The sequence below is a fragment of the Vidua macroura genome, chromosome 28, assembly GCF_024509145.1.
Source record: "Vidua macroura isolate BioBank_ID:100142 chromosome 28, ASM2450914v1, whole genome shotgun sequence".
NCBI lineage: Eukaryota > Metazoa > Chordata > Aves > Passeriformes > Viduidae > Vidua > Vidua macroura.
The window spans coordinates 711,704-732,235 of record NC_071598.1 but is presented as its reverse complement, the minus strand read 5'-3'; the positions used below and the strand labels follow the sequence as shown (position 1 = coordinate 732,235).

The 20,532-nt window shown below is 45.7% G+C and overlaps 1 protein-coding gene across 5 annotated transcripts in view; it reads right to left on the bottom strand.

Moving 5' to 3' along the window:
* Nucleotides 1-20,532, bottom strand: part of NSD3 (nuclear receptor binding SET domain protein 3) — a 36,071-nt gene that overhangs the window by 5,417 nt on the left and 10,122 nt on the right. For 3 of the 5 annotated variants that reach the window (XM_054000830.1, XM_054000833.1, XM_054000831.1), the window contains 19 exons: nucleotides 20,282-20,436; nucleotides 19,511-20,017; nucleotides 18,626-18,752; nucleotides 15,287-15,387; nucleotides 12,866-12,911; nucleotides 12,212-12,342; nucleotides 11,549-11,677; nucleotides 10,816-10,942; nucleotides 10,220-10,417; nucleotides 9,433-9,603; nucleotides 6,804-6,953; nucleotides 4,474-4,630; nucleotides 3,713-3,915; nucleotides 3,138-3,250; nucleotides 2,427-2,696; nucleotides 1,617-1,733; nucleotides 1,376-1,517; nucleotides 1,011-1,117; nucleotides 488-692 (listed from right to left, as the gene is read on the bottom strand). In XM_054000830.1, the coding sequence (XP_053856805.1) occupies nucleotides 488-692; nucleotides 1,011-1,117; nucleotides 1,376-1,517; nucleotides 1,617-1,733; nucleotides 2,427-2,696; nucleotides 3,138-3,250; nucleotides 3,713-3,915; nucleotides 4,474-4,630; nucleotides 6,804-6,953; nucleotides 9,433-9,603; nucleotides 10,220-10,417; nucleotides 10,816-10,942; nucleotides 11,549-11,677; nucleotides 12,212-12,342; nucleotides 12,866-12,911; nucleotides 15,287-15,387; nucleotides 18,626-18,752; nucleotides 19,511-20,017; nucleotides 20,282-20,436 (3,156 nt within the window). Of the gene's footprint in view, nucleotides 1-487; nucleotides 693-1,010; nucleotides 1,118-1,375; nucleotides 1,518-1,616; nucleotides 1,734-2,426; nucleotides 2,697-3,137; nucleotides 3,251-3,712; nucleotides 3,916-4,473; nucleotides 4,631-6,803; nucleotides 6,954-9,432; nucleotides 9,604-10,219; nucleotides 10,418-10,815; nucleotides 10,943-11,548; nucleotides 11,678-12,211; nucleotides 12,343-12,865; nucleotides 12,912-15,286; nucleotides 15,388-18,625; nucleotides 18,753-19,510; nucleotides 20,018-20,281; nucleotides 20,437-20,532 lie in introns of those variants that run through there. The other 2 variants (XM_054000834.1, XM_054000835.1) reach the window with 2 other exon arrangements.

Genomic DNA, 20,532 nt, shown 5'->3' with positions numbered 1-20,532 from the left:
GGATGGGAGGAGACAAAGAAAGAACTGGAATTAGTGCACTGTGGAGACAGCACTGGCCTTTAACCCTCACTCCGTGTTGGATTGCTCAGATGAATGCAGACAAAGTTGAGAAAAATCAGCCGCCACTTCTGCCTCTCATGTACAAGAAGCTGACTGAAAACAGTTCTACTTTGCATTTTTTAGGCAAAAAGATGATGCTCATGTTTCAATCAAAATAAAAGGAGGTTTGATTCAAGGAGAGGAACAAGAACAACATTAAAAATTATGATAAAGCCTCTGCCCACCGGTTCCATTTAGGAACAGTCACCTGATGTACTGCTAAAAGTGAGTGGTATTACAAAAGCAAATTTGGTGCACTTAGTGCAAATTAATACTGCATTTAATGTAAGTGAACACTCTATTTTATGTACAGGAATGCTGCATTTCATCTCCAACACTGTCTTGTAGCAGGAAGGAAAAGTTGAGCCGGAGGAGGCACTGTCCTTACCAAAAGGTGGTTGAGTCAGGTTAAGGCATAGGAGGTGGTATGCTTTGGGACAGTCCTTCTTATCACACATGACCAGCTCTCCCCCATCTCCACACTGGAAACAGTTATCTTCATGCATCTGCTTCTGTTCTGTTTTTATTTTCCGTTTCTTCTGCTTTAGTTTTGCATTTTTCACCTTCTCTTCATTTGCCGTTGCAAATGCTGTCTAAGAAGGAGAAAATCACAACACAGAGTCACTTATAAACCTCCAGCATTCAAGTAAATTTTGGGTCATTATTTGCATGAATTCTTCTTAAATGAGATCCATTTAAAATAGTTTTTAAGCTCTAAAAGCCAGAAGTGCTCATTCAGAAGTTTTGGAATAAACTTCCTGCCAGGCACAACAGCATGGCAGGGCAGACTATAGAATCTTTGGAGACTTCCAAGGGTAGAAAGTATTAGGCTAAATAGTGAAATAAATCAAAAGCCTCTTTGCCCTACAGAATTTGTGGATTTGGGAGAAGCTCCAGTTCCATCCATGTACCTTGGGACGCACTCCCAGGAAGCCGCTGCAGTTTTCTGCTCCGCAGTGACACTCGGTCCTGCCATTGCCCAGGCAGTCCAGGTTGTAATTGAATGTTAATTCCATTCCTGAAATTTAAAGAAAAACAATTCACCCACATGGACACTGAGGGAAGACAGGCCTGTGACAACAGCATTTCACCAGCATTTGTTACCATGAGACCCCGGCTAAAACTGGAACCTTAAGTAACATCTCCACTCCAATGAATGACCAAGCTCCTAAACACTTCACTGGTATTAATCACTTCAAAGAAAAAAACCACGATTCTAAGAGAGGAACTTGGCCACTGCAAGACAAAAGCAAACATGCCAAATAGTTCCTTTTACCTGCAGGAATGTCACAAAGAGCAAACAGTCCAACTCTAATGTCACCATTCACTGTCCACTTCTGCGTTTCACAGTTTGGGTTACAACTATGGTTCATAAAACGAGAGTAGTTCCCCTTTGGGCCAGCATCTATTATTCGGTCCTTCAAGGAAAAAGACAAAGATGTGTTTAGTACTTACAAAGCAAAGAGGTTTTCCTGCTGCTGAGTGACATTTGCTATCAAACAAGACACGATATTCACCTTGGTTACAGTTAGCATATAAAAATTGGTGACACTGTTCTCGTGAGCACGTTTGATCCGCAGCCGGCACTCCTCCTCGTCTATCAGCTCCCCAACATATTCATTCACAAATTCACCCTGAACAAAGAACAAAAAGAGAACAAAAGTAAGAAATCTATGCATCCTAACCACGATCATAAAGGGAAGCAGCAGAGAAAAAAGCATTTCCTATAAAAAAGATCATCACAAAAAGTGTTACACTTTACTGGTCTGGTAGGCACAGTGTGAATACATGCACCAGGTAATTGCTGTGCTAGCAATACACCCAGGCAGAATAAAAGGCAGTCCTGTTCCTGCATTCAGTACACAAGACAGTTATCAGGTCTGTAAAACCCTTTCAACCTTCCTGCTTTCTTTCAAGGAGGACAATGTGACAATGTTCATGGACTCCTCAGGAAACAGGAACTGTTACAGTAAGTATTTTCACTACATATTCACTTTTATTACGACTTTAGTAGTCAATAAGCTCAGAACATTTGCAGTAACACAGTTTTCATGAAACACAGATTTAAAAAGCTCTGAATTTAATAAAACTAATGGCTAAACCCCATGTTTAAAAGCAGCCCTTGAGGCCAACAGTGTTTTCTAAGGAAAATCAGAAGAGCTGGGGTGTGACTGACACCTCGATACAAGGCCACCAAGGCACTGGGCACTGCTCTGAGCAGCTGCTGAGGGGTTGAAGCACAGCTCATTCTCCGGAGGTGCAGAGCACAATACTCTCACCCAGACCCAGCCCGGTGGCTGTCGCAGCCCTGTCCTGCCTCTCTGTACCTTTTTGATGCTCCTCTTGGTGCGGAGGCCCCAGCCGCGGCGCTCGGTTTTGATGATCTCGGCGTCGGGGTAGAGCCTCTTGGTGAAGCACTGGTTCTGGCAGCGCTCCCCGGCCGGGCACACCTGCGGGTGGCACTCGTACTGCAGCATCCTGTTGAGGCACTCCGACTCCAGCCCGCAGGGGTTCTCGTCCGACGGCTTGCAGTTACAGCGCGGGATCTCCGACAGGTCGGCCACCTGGATCTGCACCTTCCCGATCACCTTGTTGGACTGGGGAACAAAGGGCAGAACAGGGGATGAAGGCGATGCACTGGGAGCACTGAGTCAACAACTGACGTGAAAAGGCAAAAAAAAGGTTATTTTATTCTGTCTTACGGTACTGCAAAACACAACGAGAGATTAGTGAAAAGAACAGCAGAATGATCTGTGTGGATTTCTTTAGGTTTCCACTGTTGAACACCTTGGTGTAAGTACGTAATTTAGAATCTCAGAACAGTGTGAGGTGGAAGGGACCTTAAAGACTATCCATCCCAACCCCTGCCACGGGCAGGGACACTTTCCACTAGACCAGGTTGCTGTGATGCCCACCCAACCCACCCTTGAACACTGCCAGGGAGTGGGCAGCCACACCTTCTCTAGGCATCCTCACTCATGCACAGGGCAACTTCCTCACACACAGAATAAAAATAAAATAGAAAGAGGCCAACTCACTTTAATGTGTTTATAGGGCGGAGGCTTCCTTGAATTCCTTTCAATTTCCAATGCCTCTTTGCTTTCTCTTTGTGCTTTCAGTTCCTGGAAACGCTTTGCTGCTTCTTCAAGTGCTGTGCAAGGAATTCAGAATAGAAAGCAATCAGCCCCAGCTGCTGCTAATTAAATATGTACATGTACATGTATCTATTTAATTTTTTTTTTTAAAGACTAGGAACAGAACTCTATTAACAAAAAGACAAGCTAAAAATTAGTTATTGCAATTTATCATGAATTTATCATCAGGTACTTTCAGCAGGTACCAAGATATCAGACAATGATCCCATGCAGCAGAGCCCAAGATCCATCTCAACATTCCCCCATTTGTGGAAGCACTGAACTGGCCCACAACAACACACAATGAGTAGGCACTTAAACACATTTTTATCTGCAGTCAAGGGATCAACACAATGCTTGGATTTCACGTGAACACAGAACACTAGTCACATAATATTCCCATGCAGGTTAAGTGGTGATGGAGACACAAACACGTGGAATTTTTGTCATAAACCACTATAAACTTTGTTTGATTTTACCTTTCTTGAAGGTCTTGTTAATACTAGTTTGCCCCTCAGCAAAGCTTTTATCTCCTTCAACATAAGGGAAAACTCTGCCCTGGTGTACCCAATAGTAGTCATGTGAACCAAAGAAAAATACTGGGAAGTCCCCGATATCATGTTTGAGGCCCTGTATGTTGAGAGGCACAGACCTGGGATTGCAGATCTCTGCTGGCCACCACCTGCAGAGTAGGAGAGAAAAGAAGAATGTAAGTTCCCTGAACCAGAGCTTCCCAGTTTCCCTAACGGGATTGAGAAATAAAAGGCAGTTTTCCTCTCTTAAGGAAATGAATTCCTCCCTCATGCAGCCAAGGCTCCTGCTGGCAATGCCTGGGAAGCTCCATGCAAAACACAAGCAACGTTCTCACTCCAAATTCTGGGAAAGCCTTCTAAGAATATCCATGGCCTGAGAGTGGGATTCCAGGATCACCTGCAAGCAGCTGTATTGCTGCAGCTGACTGAAGCAAACACCAGCAAGGACAGCTGGGCTCTGCCAGCCCCTGCCTTCCCACATCCTGATCATGCTCTGCAGAGCAGAGGTGTGTGCAATCCAGAGTCCATCACTGCCTGGGAGGAGCAGGAGCATCGCATTTCAAGGGTGACATCCATGTCTGACCCCAAGCAGAGGAATTATTGTATTTCTACCTCTTGTTCACGATGACTGAGATGCTTTATCTTCCTGCAATTCCAGAGTACGTTAAGACATCCAAAGCATTAGAACCCCCAAAAGGTGAACTTGCCTGTAATTCCCAAGCTTGACCCAAACGATCTGCTTGTACCGCAGCTTCTTGCCAGCTTTACAGTCATTGCAATTCCAGCAGCCCTCAGGCATTTCTATGCTGAGACACTCGGGGTGGAAGGAAGCTGGGCACGACTCACAGCACAACAGTTTGCCACCTTGAAACAAAGAAGCCCTGCTTGGTTTGTAGAAGTCAGGATTTGCTCCCCCCGTGCACAGCAATTGACATTCATTTAAAATCATCCACTCCAGATTCCCACTGCCCCACAGAAAAACGGCAAAAGAAAGGGATCAAGTCAAACTCAACAATGTTGGTTAAAAAGGACTGTGCAGGGCTTAATCGAAGCTGGGGCTCTCAACTGCATCAGACAAAAAAGCAGCTGAGGACTCGAACACGAGGTGAGCTGGCAGGAGGAGCACCATTCCCAAAGGAAGCACTGCAGCTGGGAACAGTGCTACCAGCTCTCAGTGCTCTGGTGATGGCCAAAGCAAGCACAAAACTCCACATTTTTAAAGAATCCTTTTCAATCAACATTGCTCTGACTGAATCCCCAGCAATCAATAGCGAGCACCAACCCCACAGCCTATAGGTTGATCAATACTTTTCTGCTGCAAGGACAGGAAAAAGAGTTGCAATAAGTGTGTTTATGCCACAAAAAGTTTATCAGGATGAGCCCAGTACATAAAGCAGAATGAGACACACATGAGTTGTCACCATCCCAAAAATTCCTGGTGCACAGAGGGAACCTCATCACCGGGGTTCACATGAATTTCTGAAGTTTACTAATTTGGGCAGAAGTTATTTTGGTTGGCTCACATTTTGGATGATGTGTTACATGTGGAGAGCCACAGCACATCTCTAAGCCACCCTCAGCAAAGCTGCTCATGTAAGATGACTTGATACATTGCACATACTGAAATATTTTATACATGCAGGTATATACAATATATAGATATAGGTTCTTATATTTATATATATTCAAAAATTAATAAGATTTTGTCTCCCAGATGGAAAATCTGGGAGACTTGAGAGTATTCAAACCAATTTTCGATCACAGTATCAAAAGAAGTGTGAATAGTCACTTTCAAACCTTTATCAGAAAATCTTGTTCACCTATAGACTTCCCAAAATATCATTGCATTAACTGATCATTGCACGTTACAATAAGCATTCCTTAAACAATTCAGTTGCATGACCAACACTGTATTTCCTCTGCTAAATCCAGTAAAATCCAGTCACATGGATCCTCCAGAGCTCCCAAACCCATAATGAAATTTTTGAAGTGTTTTTTGCAAATGTAATTTCAGAGGAAATACAGACAAATTACTGAAACATTATCCAAGATGAGAAAATGCCAAGAGATGCAAAAATCAAACAAAATCAAACATAAAACTGTCAACGCTAAGCAAGAAAAAACCCAACATTGCTCTCAGGATGCATTAGGCAGATATGGCTCAAGCTAAGCACAGGGCTCAAAATAATTCTTGTTCTCAGGAATTACAGGACTACAGCAAGCCATTGATCTCACAACGCTGACAGCGACCTAACTTGGGCTGGGAAATGGGGCAGCGGCTCTGAACGCTCCCGGGGAACCAAATTTCTGTGGGGAACGAAATACCACAGCTGAGCATTGCACACAGACAGCAGGAACGGCCCCAGGGGGGTCTGGAGAGCCTCAGCCCCCTCGGCAGCAGCAGGTGGCCCTGAACAGAGCTGCCCAGCTGTGGCAAGGAGCCATCCCCAGGGGAGGGGACAGGCGTGGGGCACTCTGGCTCGCTGGTGGAGGTGGGACGCGAGGCCCGGGGGCTCGTGGGGACACACTCAGGCCAAAGCTCCCTGCCCTCCTGCTCTGGCACCCTCCACAAGGACACGGCACCCACCCCTGTCCAGCCCCAAACGCCCTCTCTCCTCGCAGGACCTGCCCAAGGCCCGAAGCAGCACATGCCCCTCTGCTTCCAATCGCTTTAAGAAGTGGTTTTACATCATCCAGGCAAATACTGAACTGCAACAATATCGAGATCCATCTGCCTCCTCTTCACATTGCTGTGCAAACAGCTCCCTGAACCTGGAACAGCCCAGGCCAGATAGAGAGTGACCAAATCTCTTCCAAGGAGAATTTAGTGACAGCAATTATTTTAAGCCCTTTTATAATTAAAAAAAAAAAAAATTAAAAATCGCCAACAACATGAACACAGGCTCACAAAAACCATGAGTGAAGGTCACTGAAAGCAGTCAGTGTCAGGGGACAAGCAGACATTTCTCCGTTGATTTAGAGAGAAAAAATAGAAAAAGCGAAAGTAAATTAAAGAGAAAGAAACTATTTTGGTTACCTTTCTCACATTTCTTTTTGGAAGCTGACGAAGGAGGAGGAATCATAGGTAATTTCATCAACTCAGCACGATTTGACTCATTCAGTAGGTAGTGGGACTTATAGGCATAGGAACTGAACAGGGGGTCTGAATGGTCCTGCACTACCAGCCCTATACGAAACAAACAGAAAGAGATGAGTTGCAATGAAACTACCCATGATTCCATGAAGGAAAAACCAAATAAACCCAATGAGCACCTCTAATGCGTTATGTGGGAATGAAAAAAGGATAAAATGAAGAAAAAGGAAAGTCTGATAAAGTTTCTGCGCTAACAAAGACATTGTGCTGGAGAGACTCAACTGGAAAATCTTGCAATGAAATAAGCTGCTTCTAAGTGGAATTTCAATTGTTTTTTTACCCTTCTTTTGTGCATTTACAGACAAGCACAAGAAAAGCAACGAAGTTTGAATCCGTGGGATCCCCTCTCCTTCCCACAGGGCCAAAGGAAGCTGCTCTGCAGACCTGGGGTGATGCTCACTGCAGCTGGGCCGTGCTGAGCTGGGCTACAGATGGAACAGACGTTGGGAATGAGAACTCACCGTCCCACTCCCTACAAGTCTCTCCCTGAGATCTTGCCTACGGAAGTGTTTTGCCTCTGTAATTGTGCTGGAAAGCAAGGAGGAGGTCAGTGTTCTGTAAGGCACCACGGGAAGCACAGATGGAAGTTCTGCCCTAGGCTGTGGAGGTGAAGCTCCCCCACCCAGCCCTCCCAGGGCTGCTCCAGAACAGTCCAGCTCAGTTCCCTACATAACTCCATTCCAGGCCTTTGCAATTCTCTGTCCTGCACCAAGAAGAGCTTTTCCTCATTACTCCAAAGAGCCAGGCAGCCCCGCTGAGAGCCCAGAGCTGCGGAGCAGAAGCGCTTGGCCAGTAACTCATGGCAAGAGCAGAGCAACTGAGCCCCAAAGAAACAGGAAAGATCAGCTACCAAGAGAGCCCCCAGCTCTTCCCCTGAGGGACACACAGCTGGGGGCTGGAGAGAAGCTCTTGGACGGTGCCTAGAGCACTGCTGTAAGAAGAATGGGGTCAGCCCACCTGGACACGCATCACTGGGAGGATTCCCAGAACAAGGGAACCTGCACACACATGCAACGAGGTGAACTGTGCCAGGCTGACTGGAGGGCTTCTGCAGGGTGGTGAGTAAGAGGTCTTCAAATATCTTGTATTTCAAGTACCTCACTGTAAGCAAGTTTGTATATCTTACAGATTGTCTCTCATCTACATTTCTCACTTCATTAACTGCATCTAAACACAAAGTCTCTGCTCCTGATAGCGACTACCACTAATTAAATCACCATTGTCAGAGATGTCCAAGGATTTCTGAAGCGTTCAGTTCCCCATTTCTTTCTGAGCAGGTGGCTCAGTGCTCCTGCCCCAGGTACTGCCCTCAGCACTCTGGCTCCTGATTCCAGCCAGGCCTGGTGGACACAAGCCCCACAAGAACGCTCTAGAGGAACAAGTGCAGAGCTGCTCTAAGACACAGAAGATTCAGGCAGTGGCAATGGTTTGTAACTGTTCAAGTTCTCCTAATTAAGATCTGGGGAATAAACAGGACAGGGAATTCTATCTGCCAGGGCACAAGAGGTTATTTAGATTGCCAGGAGAAAATACAAACTTGCACAGTTTCATCTCTGATGGAGCCAGATTCACGTATAAAGAGAATTACTAAACAAATGTAAAGTGGAAGAAAAAAAAAAAAGGCATGAAAAATTCTTTCTGCATTTCTGTCATTCTGAGATGTGTAATTATTCCTCTGCTCTTGCAAAGTCAAGCCAAACTAAACTTCCACCTGAATGAATACAAATGAAAACAAGTAACTTCAGGATCCAGCTCACTTTCATTTCCCTATTAGTGACTCTCAAAACTGTTGCAGAGAACATATCCAATATAAACTGCTGGCATTCTGTAGAAGGTACACATTAATATTTTTCCAACAGAATAATGGTACTTTTGAATCTTGAGACCAAAGCAACTGCTGCACCTATATTTTTTTAAGCTGCTCTCTGACAGAACCCTGGTGAATGAAGAACCATAAAAGTAACAAGTGGGGAAAAAAGTTAAAAAGAAAAAAAAAGAACTTTGACACATGGAAAAGTTCAGCATGAAACCTGCTCATACAGTACTGCTAAAGGTTTTCTTTCAAAGTTCTCAAATGTGATGGCAGCTATAAATTGAGTTGTTCTAGCTCATGAGTAAATCCCACCTTTTAGCCCTAAAACTCAGACAGCTTTAAGTTCGTAGCAGTGAAAGAATCCCCTTCTGCTTAATACAGTGATTAACAACACAGCAACCATTCTCAGCATGAAAAGGCTGGAATGGGGGGGATTGGGATCTGCTTTTCCCTTCTGGCAGAACAAGTGGGCCTGAGTGCCTAGTGCTGCTTCTGGCTATCAAACCTTATGGACCAACACAGCGAGTGGAATCTCATGAGAACTACTGACCAAAATAAAATAAAATTAAATTACATAAAAAAATCCCAGCCAGCATTTAACCCCAGCAAGCCCTAAGGGAGGAGTTCCTCATGAAACACTATTTTTATCACTAAACTGCACGAGTGACAACAGAACAGGGGAAAAACCAAGTGTCTCACCTCTTGCACAAACGAAACAAAAGCCTACATTTACAGCTGATGAGGAGTGAGTCCTTTTGGAATGGTTACTACAGATGAGGATGTGGGATGACACAAACAAGCTTCCTGCAGCGATGCAGCCGTCTCCAGAGTGATAGGCCACGGGGCACCGCAGACATCTCGCCATGCGACCTGCTCAGGAAACAGCAGAGGCACCGTCACCCGGGGCTAGCACCACTGCCCTGGCAACCACCACCGAGGGCAGCCAATGCTCAGGTCAGCACAGGGCACAGCTCCCCACAGGCAAAGGCAGGCCTGGGTCTATCCCAATGGCAGTACTGGGTACAAGAAAGAAACAGCTACATCTTTTTTCTAAAGAAAGTTTCACAAATATTACCCCTTAGCTTTCACTTTAAAATTGTTAAGCAAAACTTCCATCAATCTAGGGGCTATTTGTTTGCTTTAAACATTTTGGTTCGTTTCTAAAAGGATGCTCTTCTTTGAAAAACAATTGTTCACAAGGCCACTACAAACAGTCTTTAAAAACCAACATTCCTTGGCCTCGTACTGTGAACCCTTGGCTTCCATCAGACCCAGAACCAAGAGCTGGCCAAGTGTGTGGATCCAGGTACACCCCACAGTGTCACGCTGCCAGCTCTTCCCACCCACGAGCTATTTCGGCTGATGACCTCGGCGAGGAGGAAACCCTCGTTCCTCGCCGCACGCCGTGTTACAGACTGGAAGTGGATGAAGTGTCACTGTGACGATGCAGCTGAGCCCCCTCCCTGCTCAGAGCTGCTGCCCTCACCTTTGCTGGCTTTGTGCATGTCCTTGTCCATGGAGCAGGCGGTGCAGCAGTGCTGCGGGCAGCGGAAGCCCCGGGACTCGAACAGGGCCGTGGCAAACTTGCGTACACAGGCCTCGTGGTAGAACTTCCCGCAGGTGCTGACAGAGCAGCGCTTCACGTCCTTGCCAGGCAGCTTGCAGGAAAAGCACGTGTGCTCTCCTTGGAAGAGAAGGAATAAGGAATGCCGACTGTAAAAGCCAACTCTGACGTATAGATATTGTCCAAACAAATTCTGAAGCCAACAGGCTGCGAGCAATACAGGATCCTTCCCATCCAACAGTGGTTATTGGGATCTATAATAACATTGGAGTAGTTGCTCATGTAAAAGCCTCTTATTCCAAGTTAAACCCTATGCAGTTCAGTATTTGTTTTTCTTACAAGGCACTTGTTAAATGGAAAATGAGAATCTGGCCTCAGAGGTTAAAAAAGCAGCGGAATAACCCAAACTTACTCACAAACCCTCAGAAAGCACCATCTTGGTTTGCCCTGACCAGAATGTGGCTCCTGAGCAAAGGGGGAAATCCCTCCCAGTTTTCCAGGCACAGGAACACACTCACCGTTCTTACACTCGGTGCAGATGAACTTTTCCTCAGGCATGGCCTTCAGGCCGAGACACTCCAGGTGGAACATGCTGCAGCACTCGCCCTCGCAGGCCAGCAGCGACTCGCCGGAGCTCTCGCAGATCTGCAAGGGGCAGAGAGCTCAGCAGGGAACAAGTGACTGCCAGGTGCTACCTACAGGAACTGGCTGGAAGTGCTTCAGAACGAGGGTAAGGCAGGAGAACTGAAGCTGGCAAGCCTCAGGCCGAGGACAATCCCAGCACTCCCTGCACTTTGCTCTGGGGTAACAGTGTGAGCCAGGACAGAGGCACGAGAGGCACCACAGCATCACCTGCACTCCTCCATGTCTCAGGGAACAAGCTGCTCTTGCTCTTCAGGTTTTTTACTACTGACCAGGGAACTGGACAGAACATCCCAGGAATTTTTTTTCAAAATACTGAAAAATTCTCACTCTGTCCAATCCTGACCAACCATCCGGAATCTTCAAATGGAACAGAAAATGGCATCTACTTTTTCTACTGATGCTGGCAAGTATGGCTTAGACATCACCTTCCAGCTGCTGAGCTTTCTGGCCTGCAGGAGGGCTTAGGGATCATTTAATACGAATCATTTCCAGAGCATAAAGACTCCTAAAAATCTGGATATTTTATCTGAGAGGTCAAATTAAGAGAACTAACAGAAACAGGGGATACATATTTAGTGTCCATCACTTCCCAGTATCACCAGTTACCTGACAAACAGTGTCTTTTTTACTTGTTCCAGTTCCTCTCCTGGACAGGCTGGAGTCCACAGACTGCACATCTGAGGCATCGGCGTCAGCAGTGGCTGAGGGGCTGTCTGAACGCTTCCCAAAACTGCCCTACAAAGAGGAAAAACCCACGGCTCTCAAACCAGACAACGCCAAACCACAACCACACTGGGAAAATACTCCTGGCACTGTTGATCAAAAGACCATTTGGTAGGTCAAGAGACACCAAGGTCCTGGAAGTGTGCTGAATTTCACTGGGATGACACCAGCGCTGCCTCCTTGATATATTTCACCTGTACAAGCCAAACACCATAAAGAGCTCTCTTACTTTTCCAGACACTCTTTGGAGTTACACCAGCATCTCCCAATTCCCCAAGAATTTCAAATCTTCCACAGAGCAAACCATGATCTAAACCAATGCTTTGCCAGACAAAGTAACAGAAAAAATTGTAAGCAAACACTGTATTTTTGTAACAAACCAGTGGAGCAGATTAGAAGTAAACAGACCAGGTTTTATGTTTTCAGACAATAAAAGACTCAAAATTTGTAGAAAATAGTGCTCACATATTTAGCAACAATCAACTGAAAAGCCTCTTGTACACTGACAGCTTGTTCAGGTTCCTGTGAGAACCAACACACCTTTACCTGCAAATCGTTGAGTCCTCTGGAATCAGAGTCAGACGTATCCCTGTAGGCTGAGCTGGTCAGTTCCATGTCCGTGGAGGCACGACTTCTCTTCTTTAAGGGTTTACAGGAGTCTGAAATCTCACTGGCACCTTAACACAACACGCTAAAATTAGTTTAATACACGTTCTCAACTTTTTACTTAAACTTAATAAAGGAAAGAAAGATGAGAGCTTGGATTCCATTATCTACCTCAATTTTCAGTTTGCAATTTTGTTACTAGTTGAATTCTCCCTGAAAATTGACTGAAAACCAGCTTAGGCAGAGCTTTTGACAAACTTTTTAACATGGTGACACAGTGAAGGAAAGCAATAAATTGTCTCTAAGGGAGGATAAATCCTTAGGAGATTTCCTCTTCATCATCCACCTTTAACTTTGGCTAAGCAGAGACTTTTAAGAAATGCCCAGAAGGACTTAGGGGCTTACAGCACATGAACAAACATCATCCTTCCTCCAGCAATGCACAAGGACCAGAACCCCAAACACAGCCTGGCCCCAGAGAAGTCAAGCTCAGCCCTACAGAGCACCAACACCGTGGCTCACATGGAACAAAGCTGCTGCCCAAGGGCCAGGAGCCACCAAGGTCAGTCGAGTTAATTTTCACCTGTCACTCACCTTTCTGCAACCCCGTCTTCACTGCTGCCAGTGGGACAGCTTCAACCTGTTTGAAAGGAAAATCCACAGTTAACACCAGAGGAAAGTTTCTCCCTAGTACCAAAAAGCAAACAGGTCAGTTCAAGGGGTTAGAATTCAGGTGGGAGCTGCCATCCCCTCCTCAGCCCGAGCCTCCACGTCCCGCTGGATCCACTCCTGCCTACGCTGGTGCCCGCAGCCCTGGCAGCCACGGGCCACTAGCCAGGTCCTTCCTCTCTCCCCTGGGGCAGGAAGGTGACAGGAGCGCTGTATCCGTGTCCAGCAGGCAGCAGCGGGGGCCCTCGGGCAGCCACCCCTGGAGCTGTGCAAACCCCACAGCTGTGTGAGCACACGTGCCCCCGGCAGGGCTGGCACTGGGCTAGTGAGGCCCAGTGCGGGGCCACTCGGTGCTCCCTGCAGCTCCTGCAGCTCCTGCAGCTCCTGCAGCCCTTCCTCCCGTCTAGAGCTCTGCACGGGCCCGCCCGGGTGCCGTGGTGCAGGGCTCTACACAGCTGGAACTCCGGGGCACAGGCTCCAGCACACAAAGGTACAAGTTTACAATCTTGCAAAAGCACTTCCAGTCCTCGACCCTACGGAGAAGTTTAGGAACTGTTCTGCCAACACACATGGAAGATGTGGGAATTTGGTGACTGGATAATATTTACAGAAGAAAGCTGTTGCCTAAAATCCTGTTTTCAAGGTTAAGAATTACAAGTTATTTCTTTGCAATGTGGTTACATATGCATGGAGAAACACATTTAGTAAATATTTAAGGATTATTCTATAATTTTTTTAAAAAATATTTTATTTTGTTGTACAATAGGTAAAAACATACAGTAGAAGGATTTGTATAGGATACATTTTGTAATACAAATATAAAATCTAAACAATCACTTTTATTTCTCCACTAGTCACTGTAACAGTAGCATCAACATTTTGTTTTTCCCATTAATTGTACTCGTTCCAGTTATAATTTTATACCAAGTTGTTGCAGACTAACTGGGGAATCGAGAAAACTTGACTTTGGGTAACAAATATTGTTGCATAATTGTAAGAAGTTAGTAAGTTTTCTTTTTAAAAATTTAACTTAATACATTCAAGGTTTTGCGCATTACAGTGCCCCTGGGTTTCACTTTAGTCAGATACTTCTCCTGAGAAAAGCACTTTTAATTAATGTCCACAGACTGAGTCAAGCCAGGTAAGAGAAGCACATGAAGCTACCTGGCATCCATGAAGTTCATCTTGTTGGTTCTTATACCTTTGTTAAGAAACCTTTACAAACATAAAACAACTCTTTTGAAAGGGGGAGGCTGCAACAGCTCGTGCCAAGAGGCTCCACGGACCACATCAGGTGTCACACACCCAACACTTAAACTGCTTTAAAGTTTCAGCAAGAAACTGCCTCGAGCTGGAGCACTCCTCTGCTGCACAGCAGTGCAGAAATGCTGCAGCATCAAAGGAAAAATAAGGAAAAAAACCCCAAAAAAGCAACTGAGTTCACTTTCAGTCTCTGAAGTGAAGGAAGTGCAAAACAAAGCGCAAAGGGCAAAGAATAAATTAAAGAGATAAAATATTTTTTCCCCTTCCCATATAAATCTTCATCCTGACTCTCTTTAAAAATTCTCACTGGGAAAAGCTAAACTATGAAACATTTATATAAAATTCTCAGCTTTCAGACAGAGGCCCTTGAAGCGGGAAAAATCAACCATGCAAGGAGAAGAACCAACAACTTTGACAAACTTGTTTAAAGTGTATGCAGGTTGTAGTATTTCTGTCCATCCACTGCACTCTCCTACTCATTTCCACGCAGAAATTTTTTATCATTAAAATTTTCTTAAAGCAACAACATTTGTCTGTCTGACATCCAGATTAAAGAAATGCCCTGTACACGTTAGAACTATTTCAGGAAAAAATGGTGTATCCCAGAACTGTTTTGCTGATGTCTGCCAACATGAAAGTCTGACTATTCATCTTTAAGTGAAATCATTCTTGAAGTCCATTTTCAGAAGTGGTCAAATTAATCACTCTAACTTCATTTGAAAAACAAAGCCTCAACACAAGCCAGCAGCTAAATCAAGAGCCAAAGGAAGGAACCTGGTTGCAATTCCATCCAAGAGAAATCACTGAAACAAACCCATTTTGCTCAGAACAGAAATCTCAAAGGAAACATGGCAGGTTCATTGGGAGTCATCCATCACTGCGTTCCCACTTCCATAGCCTGACTGATACTGAGAAGATGCCAGTAGCAGAGTCACAGCAATGGCATTGACAGGGGGATTTCATGGAGGATAGTCCAAACCGAAACCCGATGGGGAAAAATGGAGAAAAATAAAAAGGCACCAATATAAGCCACAACATTTATGAATACAATATATTTTAACTCTCTACATGGAGGAAGCCAACCTGCTCCTTTTTGATCTTCTTCTTTGGCACAACTTCGGTGGATTTCTCAGACTCGGAGCGGGTTCGAATCGATCTTCTCTGTTGCTTCTTTTCTACAGAACCTGAAGAAGGAAAAAGGTTTCCATTATATGATTCCTTGTATTTCTGAGGTACACCAAGATGTGCAACACCAAACCAAGAGGTAAAGGAACGAAACCAAGACTTTGTCCTCTTTTGAATGTTTTATTTTTAAATTCAGTTCCAAGCTATTGACCAGCTGGTGCTGTGGCTGCCGACACACATTCCGATTCCAGAGACAGATCAGCTTCAGAAAACAGACACAAGTAACAGACTGGAACAAAAGGCTGGAATTCAGATTAGGGCAAACAGATTTCCATAATCCGTAACACACCTCTCGGGCATGGTCTTCACCTGGGTAATTCTGAACCAAACAGTCCATCTTTGGTGTTTTGGGCAGGTAGCCACAACCAACTCCTTGAATAAAAACAAACTAGAAATTTCAGACGCAAAGCACAGCTTCAGGATTTCCTCCAAAATGCCAGATGTGTCCCCCTCTGTGGGGTGATGGCCTCTGTCACATAACTACAGCCAGTCCCACCCTGTACCATCTGCAGCCACACCAGGCCTCAACGCTCACCTGAAAGTTTCGAGGTGCAGAAAAACTCAGCACAAACAGAAGCATCGACCATGATGTGTTACCGTCATTAATGAATGTCAAAACCAAGGTTTTAAAAATACTACCATAGAAAACAAACTCAGATTAATAATGAAGGTTATTGTGACATTTCAACAGATGAAGAGGGAGCTACTGGGGTTTTGGCAACTAAGGCTGGCCAAATCAGAAGACCTTTCTGTGCTCCAGCACCTCCCAAACAGGCACATCGAGAACCATGGACACGACACTCAACACCATGGGCATGTTGGAACAAGCACAACACTTGCAGCTGACAAAACTGGCACCCGAGGATTTACAATGAGCTGCTGGGAATCATTATTCTGGCTTTTCAGTCTGGGAGGTTTCATCTATAGAAGACACAACTGGGAAATACTTTGTTTTCTTCCAAGCAAACCTGCAAACCCTCGGGAGCTGCCTGTGTCAGATGGATGCACTGTTAGGAGCTGTAAACCTGCCTGGTCTTGTCAGAAGATGTGTGTCTACACACGGGCTTGAACCAGACTGAAAGGCAGCCTTGCAAAAGGACTTCAGAGAAAAAAATGAGAACTCCTCTTGATACATTGGAGGAGAATTCTTCCCATGGCTGCATGGCTCGGGAATGTCTCAGTAACTGAACTATACAGCTGGAAAAGTTATCATGTTACAATAATTGGATTTCTGAGGGGAAAAATGTGTTTTTCTTAAAAGGGAAAAACTTTTACAGCATATTAATTAATGAGTAATAGCAATTACTTATTAATAATTTAGAAATTAATGATTCAGGCCAACATCCATTACGTCTGTCCACGTGTAACTTCTAGTTCCAATGGGCCCCATCCCTTGAGGAACTCACACAGCAGCAGTGGGTCTCCACATTGGAGCTGGGGAACATCTTTTGCCACTTTGCTGTGGGCCAAAATCCCCTGAAGCAGCTTCAGGTAAATTTGAGCAGATGTGACCAACAGTAACTTTAAGCAAGAATGGATTTTCTCCCTGTGCTGCCTTGCTGAAGCCAAGGAGATAAGATCATGCCCTGGATCAGAGAATTCCAGAACCAGAGTGTCTAATGTTGGCTGACAGCAACATTGACCACTGCAAAGGGCACTTTCTCCTCTTCCTGCTCTCCAAGGATCCAGTCATCACCTTCACAATGCTCCCATCCCATCTTCAGGTACATTTTCATCCAAAGTTTCAGGACAGATGTTGGACCAGCCCTCCACCTTGCTGGAGATAAATCCCAGTTCATCGTGTGCAGGCCAGAGGCACCAGGGATTCTCAGGGCTGCTCTTGCAGTAGCAGGTTTCAAGTAAGGGAATTATCTCTTTCCAGCATTATTGGATTCTGTGTATCTAACTGCAGGTTATCAAAAAGGACTCCCAAAGTCAGTCTGGGAAATACTTTACCGTAAAGGGATTCTGAAGTTCCACTGACCTTACATTTGAAAAAAGGACTTGGCAGTTATGTTCCACAAGAGGGGACCAATAACTGGACTTTGGAAATGGCTTTGAGAGTGACTGGAGTGTGCACTGCAGGTAAGCTCAGGCACTTACAGGGTGTTAGCAGGTGGAGTGTTACGTATCCAAAAAGCCTAAGAAAATGAAAAAAGAGAGGCTCAGAATTCTCACCCCCTACATCTGAGGAGCCATAGGGAAGCTGAAGCCTTTAGATCCCAGGTGAGAGAAGCAGAACGGCGATGGCCTCTCCTGCTGCAAGGCAATTCAAGTAGCCACAGCAACCACAGCTGGAAAGAACCACAGCAGCAGGGGAATCCCCCCTCACAGCAGGAAATCCAGAGCACCTGGCCCGTGTGCTGCAGTCCCAAACGCTCCATAAACCAGCGTATCAAATAACCCTGCCTGAAACCATCACACAGACAGAACCTGAAGTGTGTTTGCAGAGGACTCATGGATGCTGACCACTGAGATTTCTGACTCTGGTTCTCATCTATTTCATGTTTGGAAAGGGAGAAATAATCAAATAGATGGATAGTTAAAGCAGAAGTGACACCTGGCAACACTATGAGATTCAAATAGCTCATTCATCGTTTTCCCATTCAGGCCCAAGTTCCATTATTTGCTTCAGTGGTTTTTCTCCTTCAAACCTGATATTTCAAAACTCACTGCTTTATGATGGATCCCCTGAAATGGCTTCAGAAGGCAAGCACTACCTCATTTGGTCAATGTAGTTAGTTGAAGCAGTTTTTAAAAAAAATCCCTGTTTTTTAACAGGTCATGCAAAAACTGAACAACAAAGTCTAGGGAGTCTTCACCTTGAATCACATATTCCCTACTGAAATGTGCCACTTCCTGGCTCTTTTTGCTTTCATGACAGCTCTCGTATTTTCCTTTTGAGACCAAAAGCCACGGCAATACCCTGCTAACACACATCCACTAGGTTGTCTCCTAAACCAACGTGCCATTGCTCTGCACAGGACATCATCCCTTGAGTATGCTGACTGAGGCTGTAAGTGACAGACACAAAGTTCAGAGGCCAAACCACCAATCCCACCCCACAGCCAGGCTGTGTAAGTTGGATCACCTCGTGTGACATTAGCCACGCTCATTACAATTACTATGTAAACAGAAAGATGTTAATAATTTTTAAGTAATGAGAAACTGCTGGGTTTGATATTTGAATCCTCATGCTGCGGGCTCAGGTTCAGACCAGGATTGCAGTTTCCCTACCTGCTGCCCCAGAAGTGGTCTCGGGAGAGGACGCGTTTTGCACCACTGCTTTCTCACTTCTCTGAGCTGATGAAGAATTAAGCTTCTCTTGTCCTTTGACGCTTATTTCTGTTTTGTTACCAACTCCCTTGAAAAGAAAAAAGGAAAAGATTGTCTTCCCCTGTTACAAAGGTGTGCTGCTACCAGGTAACAGACCTGCCCCTGAATCTCAGAACAGAAACAATCAGTGTTCTCCAACCCAACACGCAGACAGGATTCATCTACTATGGAGCTTTCCACCCCTTTCCATCTCCCCTTACAAACAAGGAAAAAATTATTCCAGTGACTTTTCTAAACATTACCTTCTCTATAGGGCTTAGGATGAAATAAACACTCTCCAGGTAGAGAGGCAGAAGGAGGAGGCAGAGAAATAGTCCTAAGCCTTTTCCTTACACTGACTGTGGGAAGCTGCTGTGCACCTGAAGGAAGCTCAGAGGCAGAACTCAATTTAAAAGTCTGTTACACAAAATGTAGTTATTACCTTTTAGTACATTATTAACAGTTTTGTCATCTGTTTCCCACAAAAACGCCGATTTTATAAAGGATTTTTTGATTATTTCAACTAAGAAGCTGAATATATTTAATATATTTAATTTTTTGTTACAAACAAAAATACGGCCATCTGTAGGGAGCTGCTCTGCCACCAGCAAGACTTTTACTGCCAGGAGCTGCACTGAACGTGGGGCTCAGTGCACTGAAAGACTCTACTGTCACATCTGTCTGTTAATCCCTCCAGTGAAAGGAACATGGATGGTGAAAGCTTGGTGGACACAGTTCAAGCTCCCCAGTAAGGCAGGCTCGGGATAACTCAGGAGCAGAAGAGGGGTCACCGCAGCAAGCACATACCTTGGTGGAATAAACAAATTGATCGATGAGTTTTCCATCCCCAGCAGCATTCTGAAGGGCAAAAACCTGTTCAATTTTAACAACCGGAGACATGTTACACTTCTGCAGATCCAGGTTGTGCATGGTGATCGAAGCTGGTAGGGACTTCCTAGCTGCAGCTGTTTTCCAGGCGATTTTCACGGGCGGAGCCTCCTCCTCCTCCAGGCTGGACTGCCTGCGCTGGCCCTGGCGCCGCGCCTCGCCGTGGCACGGCGACGAGCCTGCCACCGCGTCGGCGTGCTCCGGCTGCGAGCTCGGCGCCGCCTTCGGCCGCCGGTTCTTCTTGGCCTCCGATTTGGAAGCAGCAGTCTTTTTGGCTTTGGCCAAAGCCTCCTCTGGCTCTTGGTCTACGTAAATGAAGGTGTACTGTTCTATCCTCTCTTCCCGGGTCATTTTCAGCGCCTTCTCGGCGTGGGCAATGCCAATGTCCCACTGCGCTCGCTCCCTCTGCGGCCGCGGCTTGCGAATCTTAAGGGACGAGACAAGCGGTTGGTTACACTGAAGATTTTGCCACTACAGCACATCAACACAACCCTGAGGGTCTCTGCATCTCTCAGGCAGCAGACTGCAGTCTGCTCTCCATTTACAGGGTATTTTTGACACTGAGTGTGGACACTGAATTCCCCGCTGGTGAGATGCAGCCAGTCCTTCTCAGGGCAAAGCACTGAAGAGTTCCAGACCTGCCCCGGAGCATGTCCCTTACAGAGATGATCCCCCCAGTGCCCCCTGTACCTTCTGTTTCTCAGAGTGGTTGCTGGCTTGCTTGGCTGCCTCAGCCAGTAACTGCTCGTACTGTTTGTGCCCTTGGTACTCCCGGACGCGCTTCTCGTGCACCCAGGCCCGCTCTGGCTGGTTGCTGAAGAACTGCACGTGGTATTCCCGGGCACCTGAAAGGGCAAACACCACTCAGCACTTGTGCCAACACTGCTCTGCCTGCTCAGCTCACGCCTTCCTCCTCCCCAGCGCTTCCTTCCTGCAAGGGA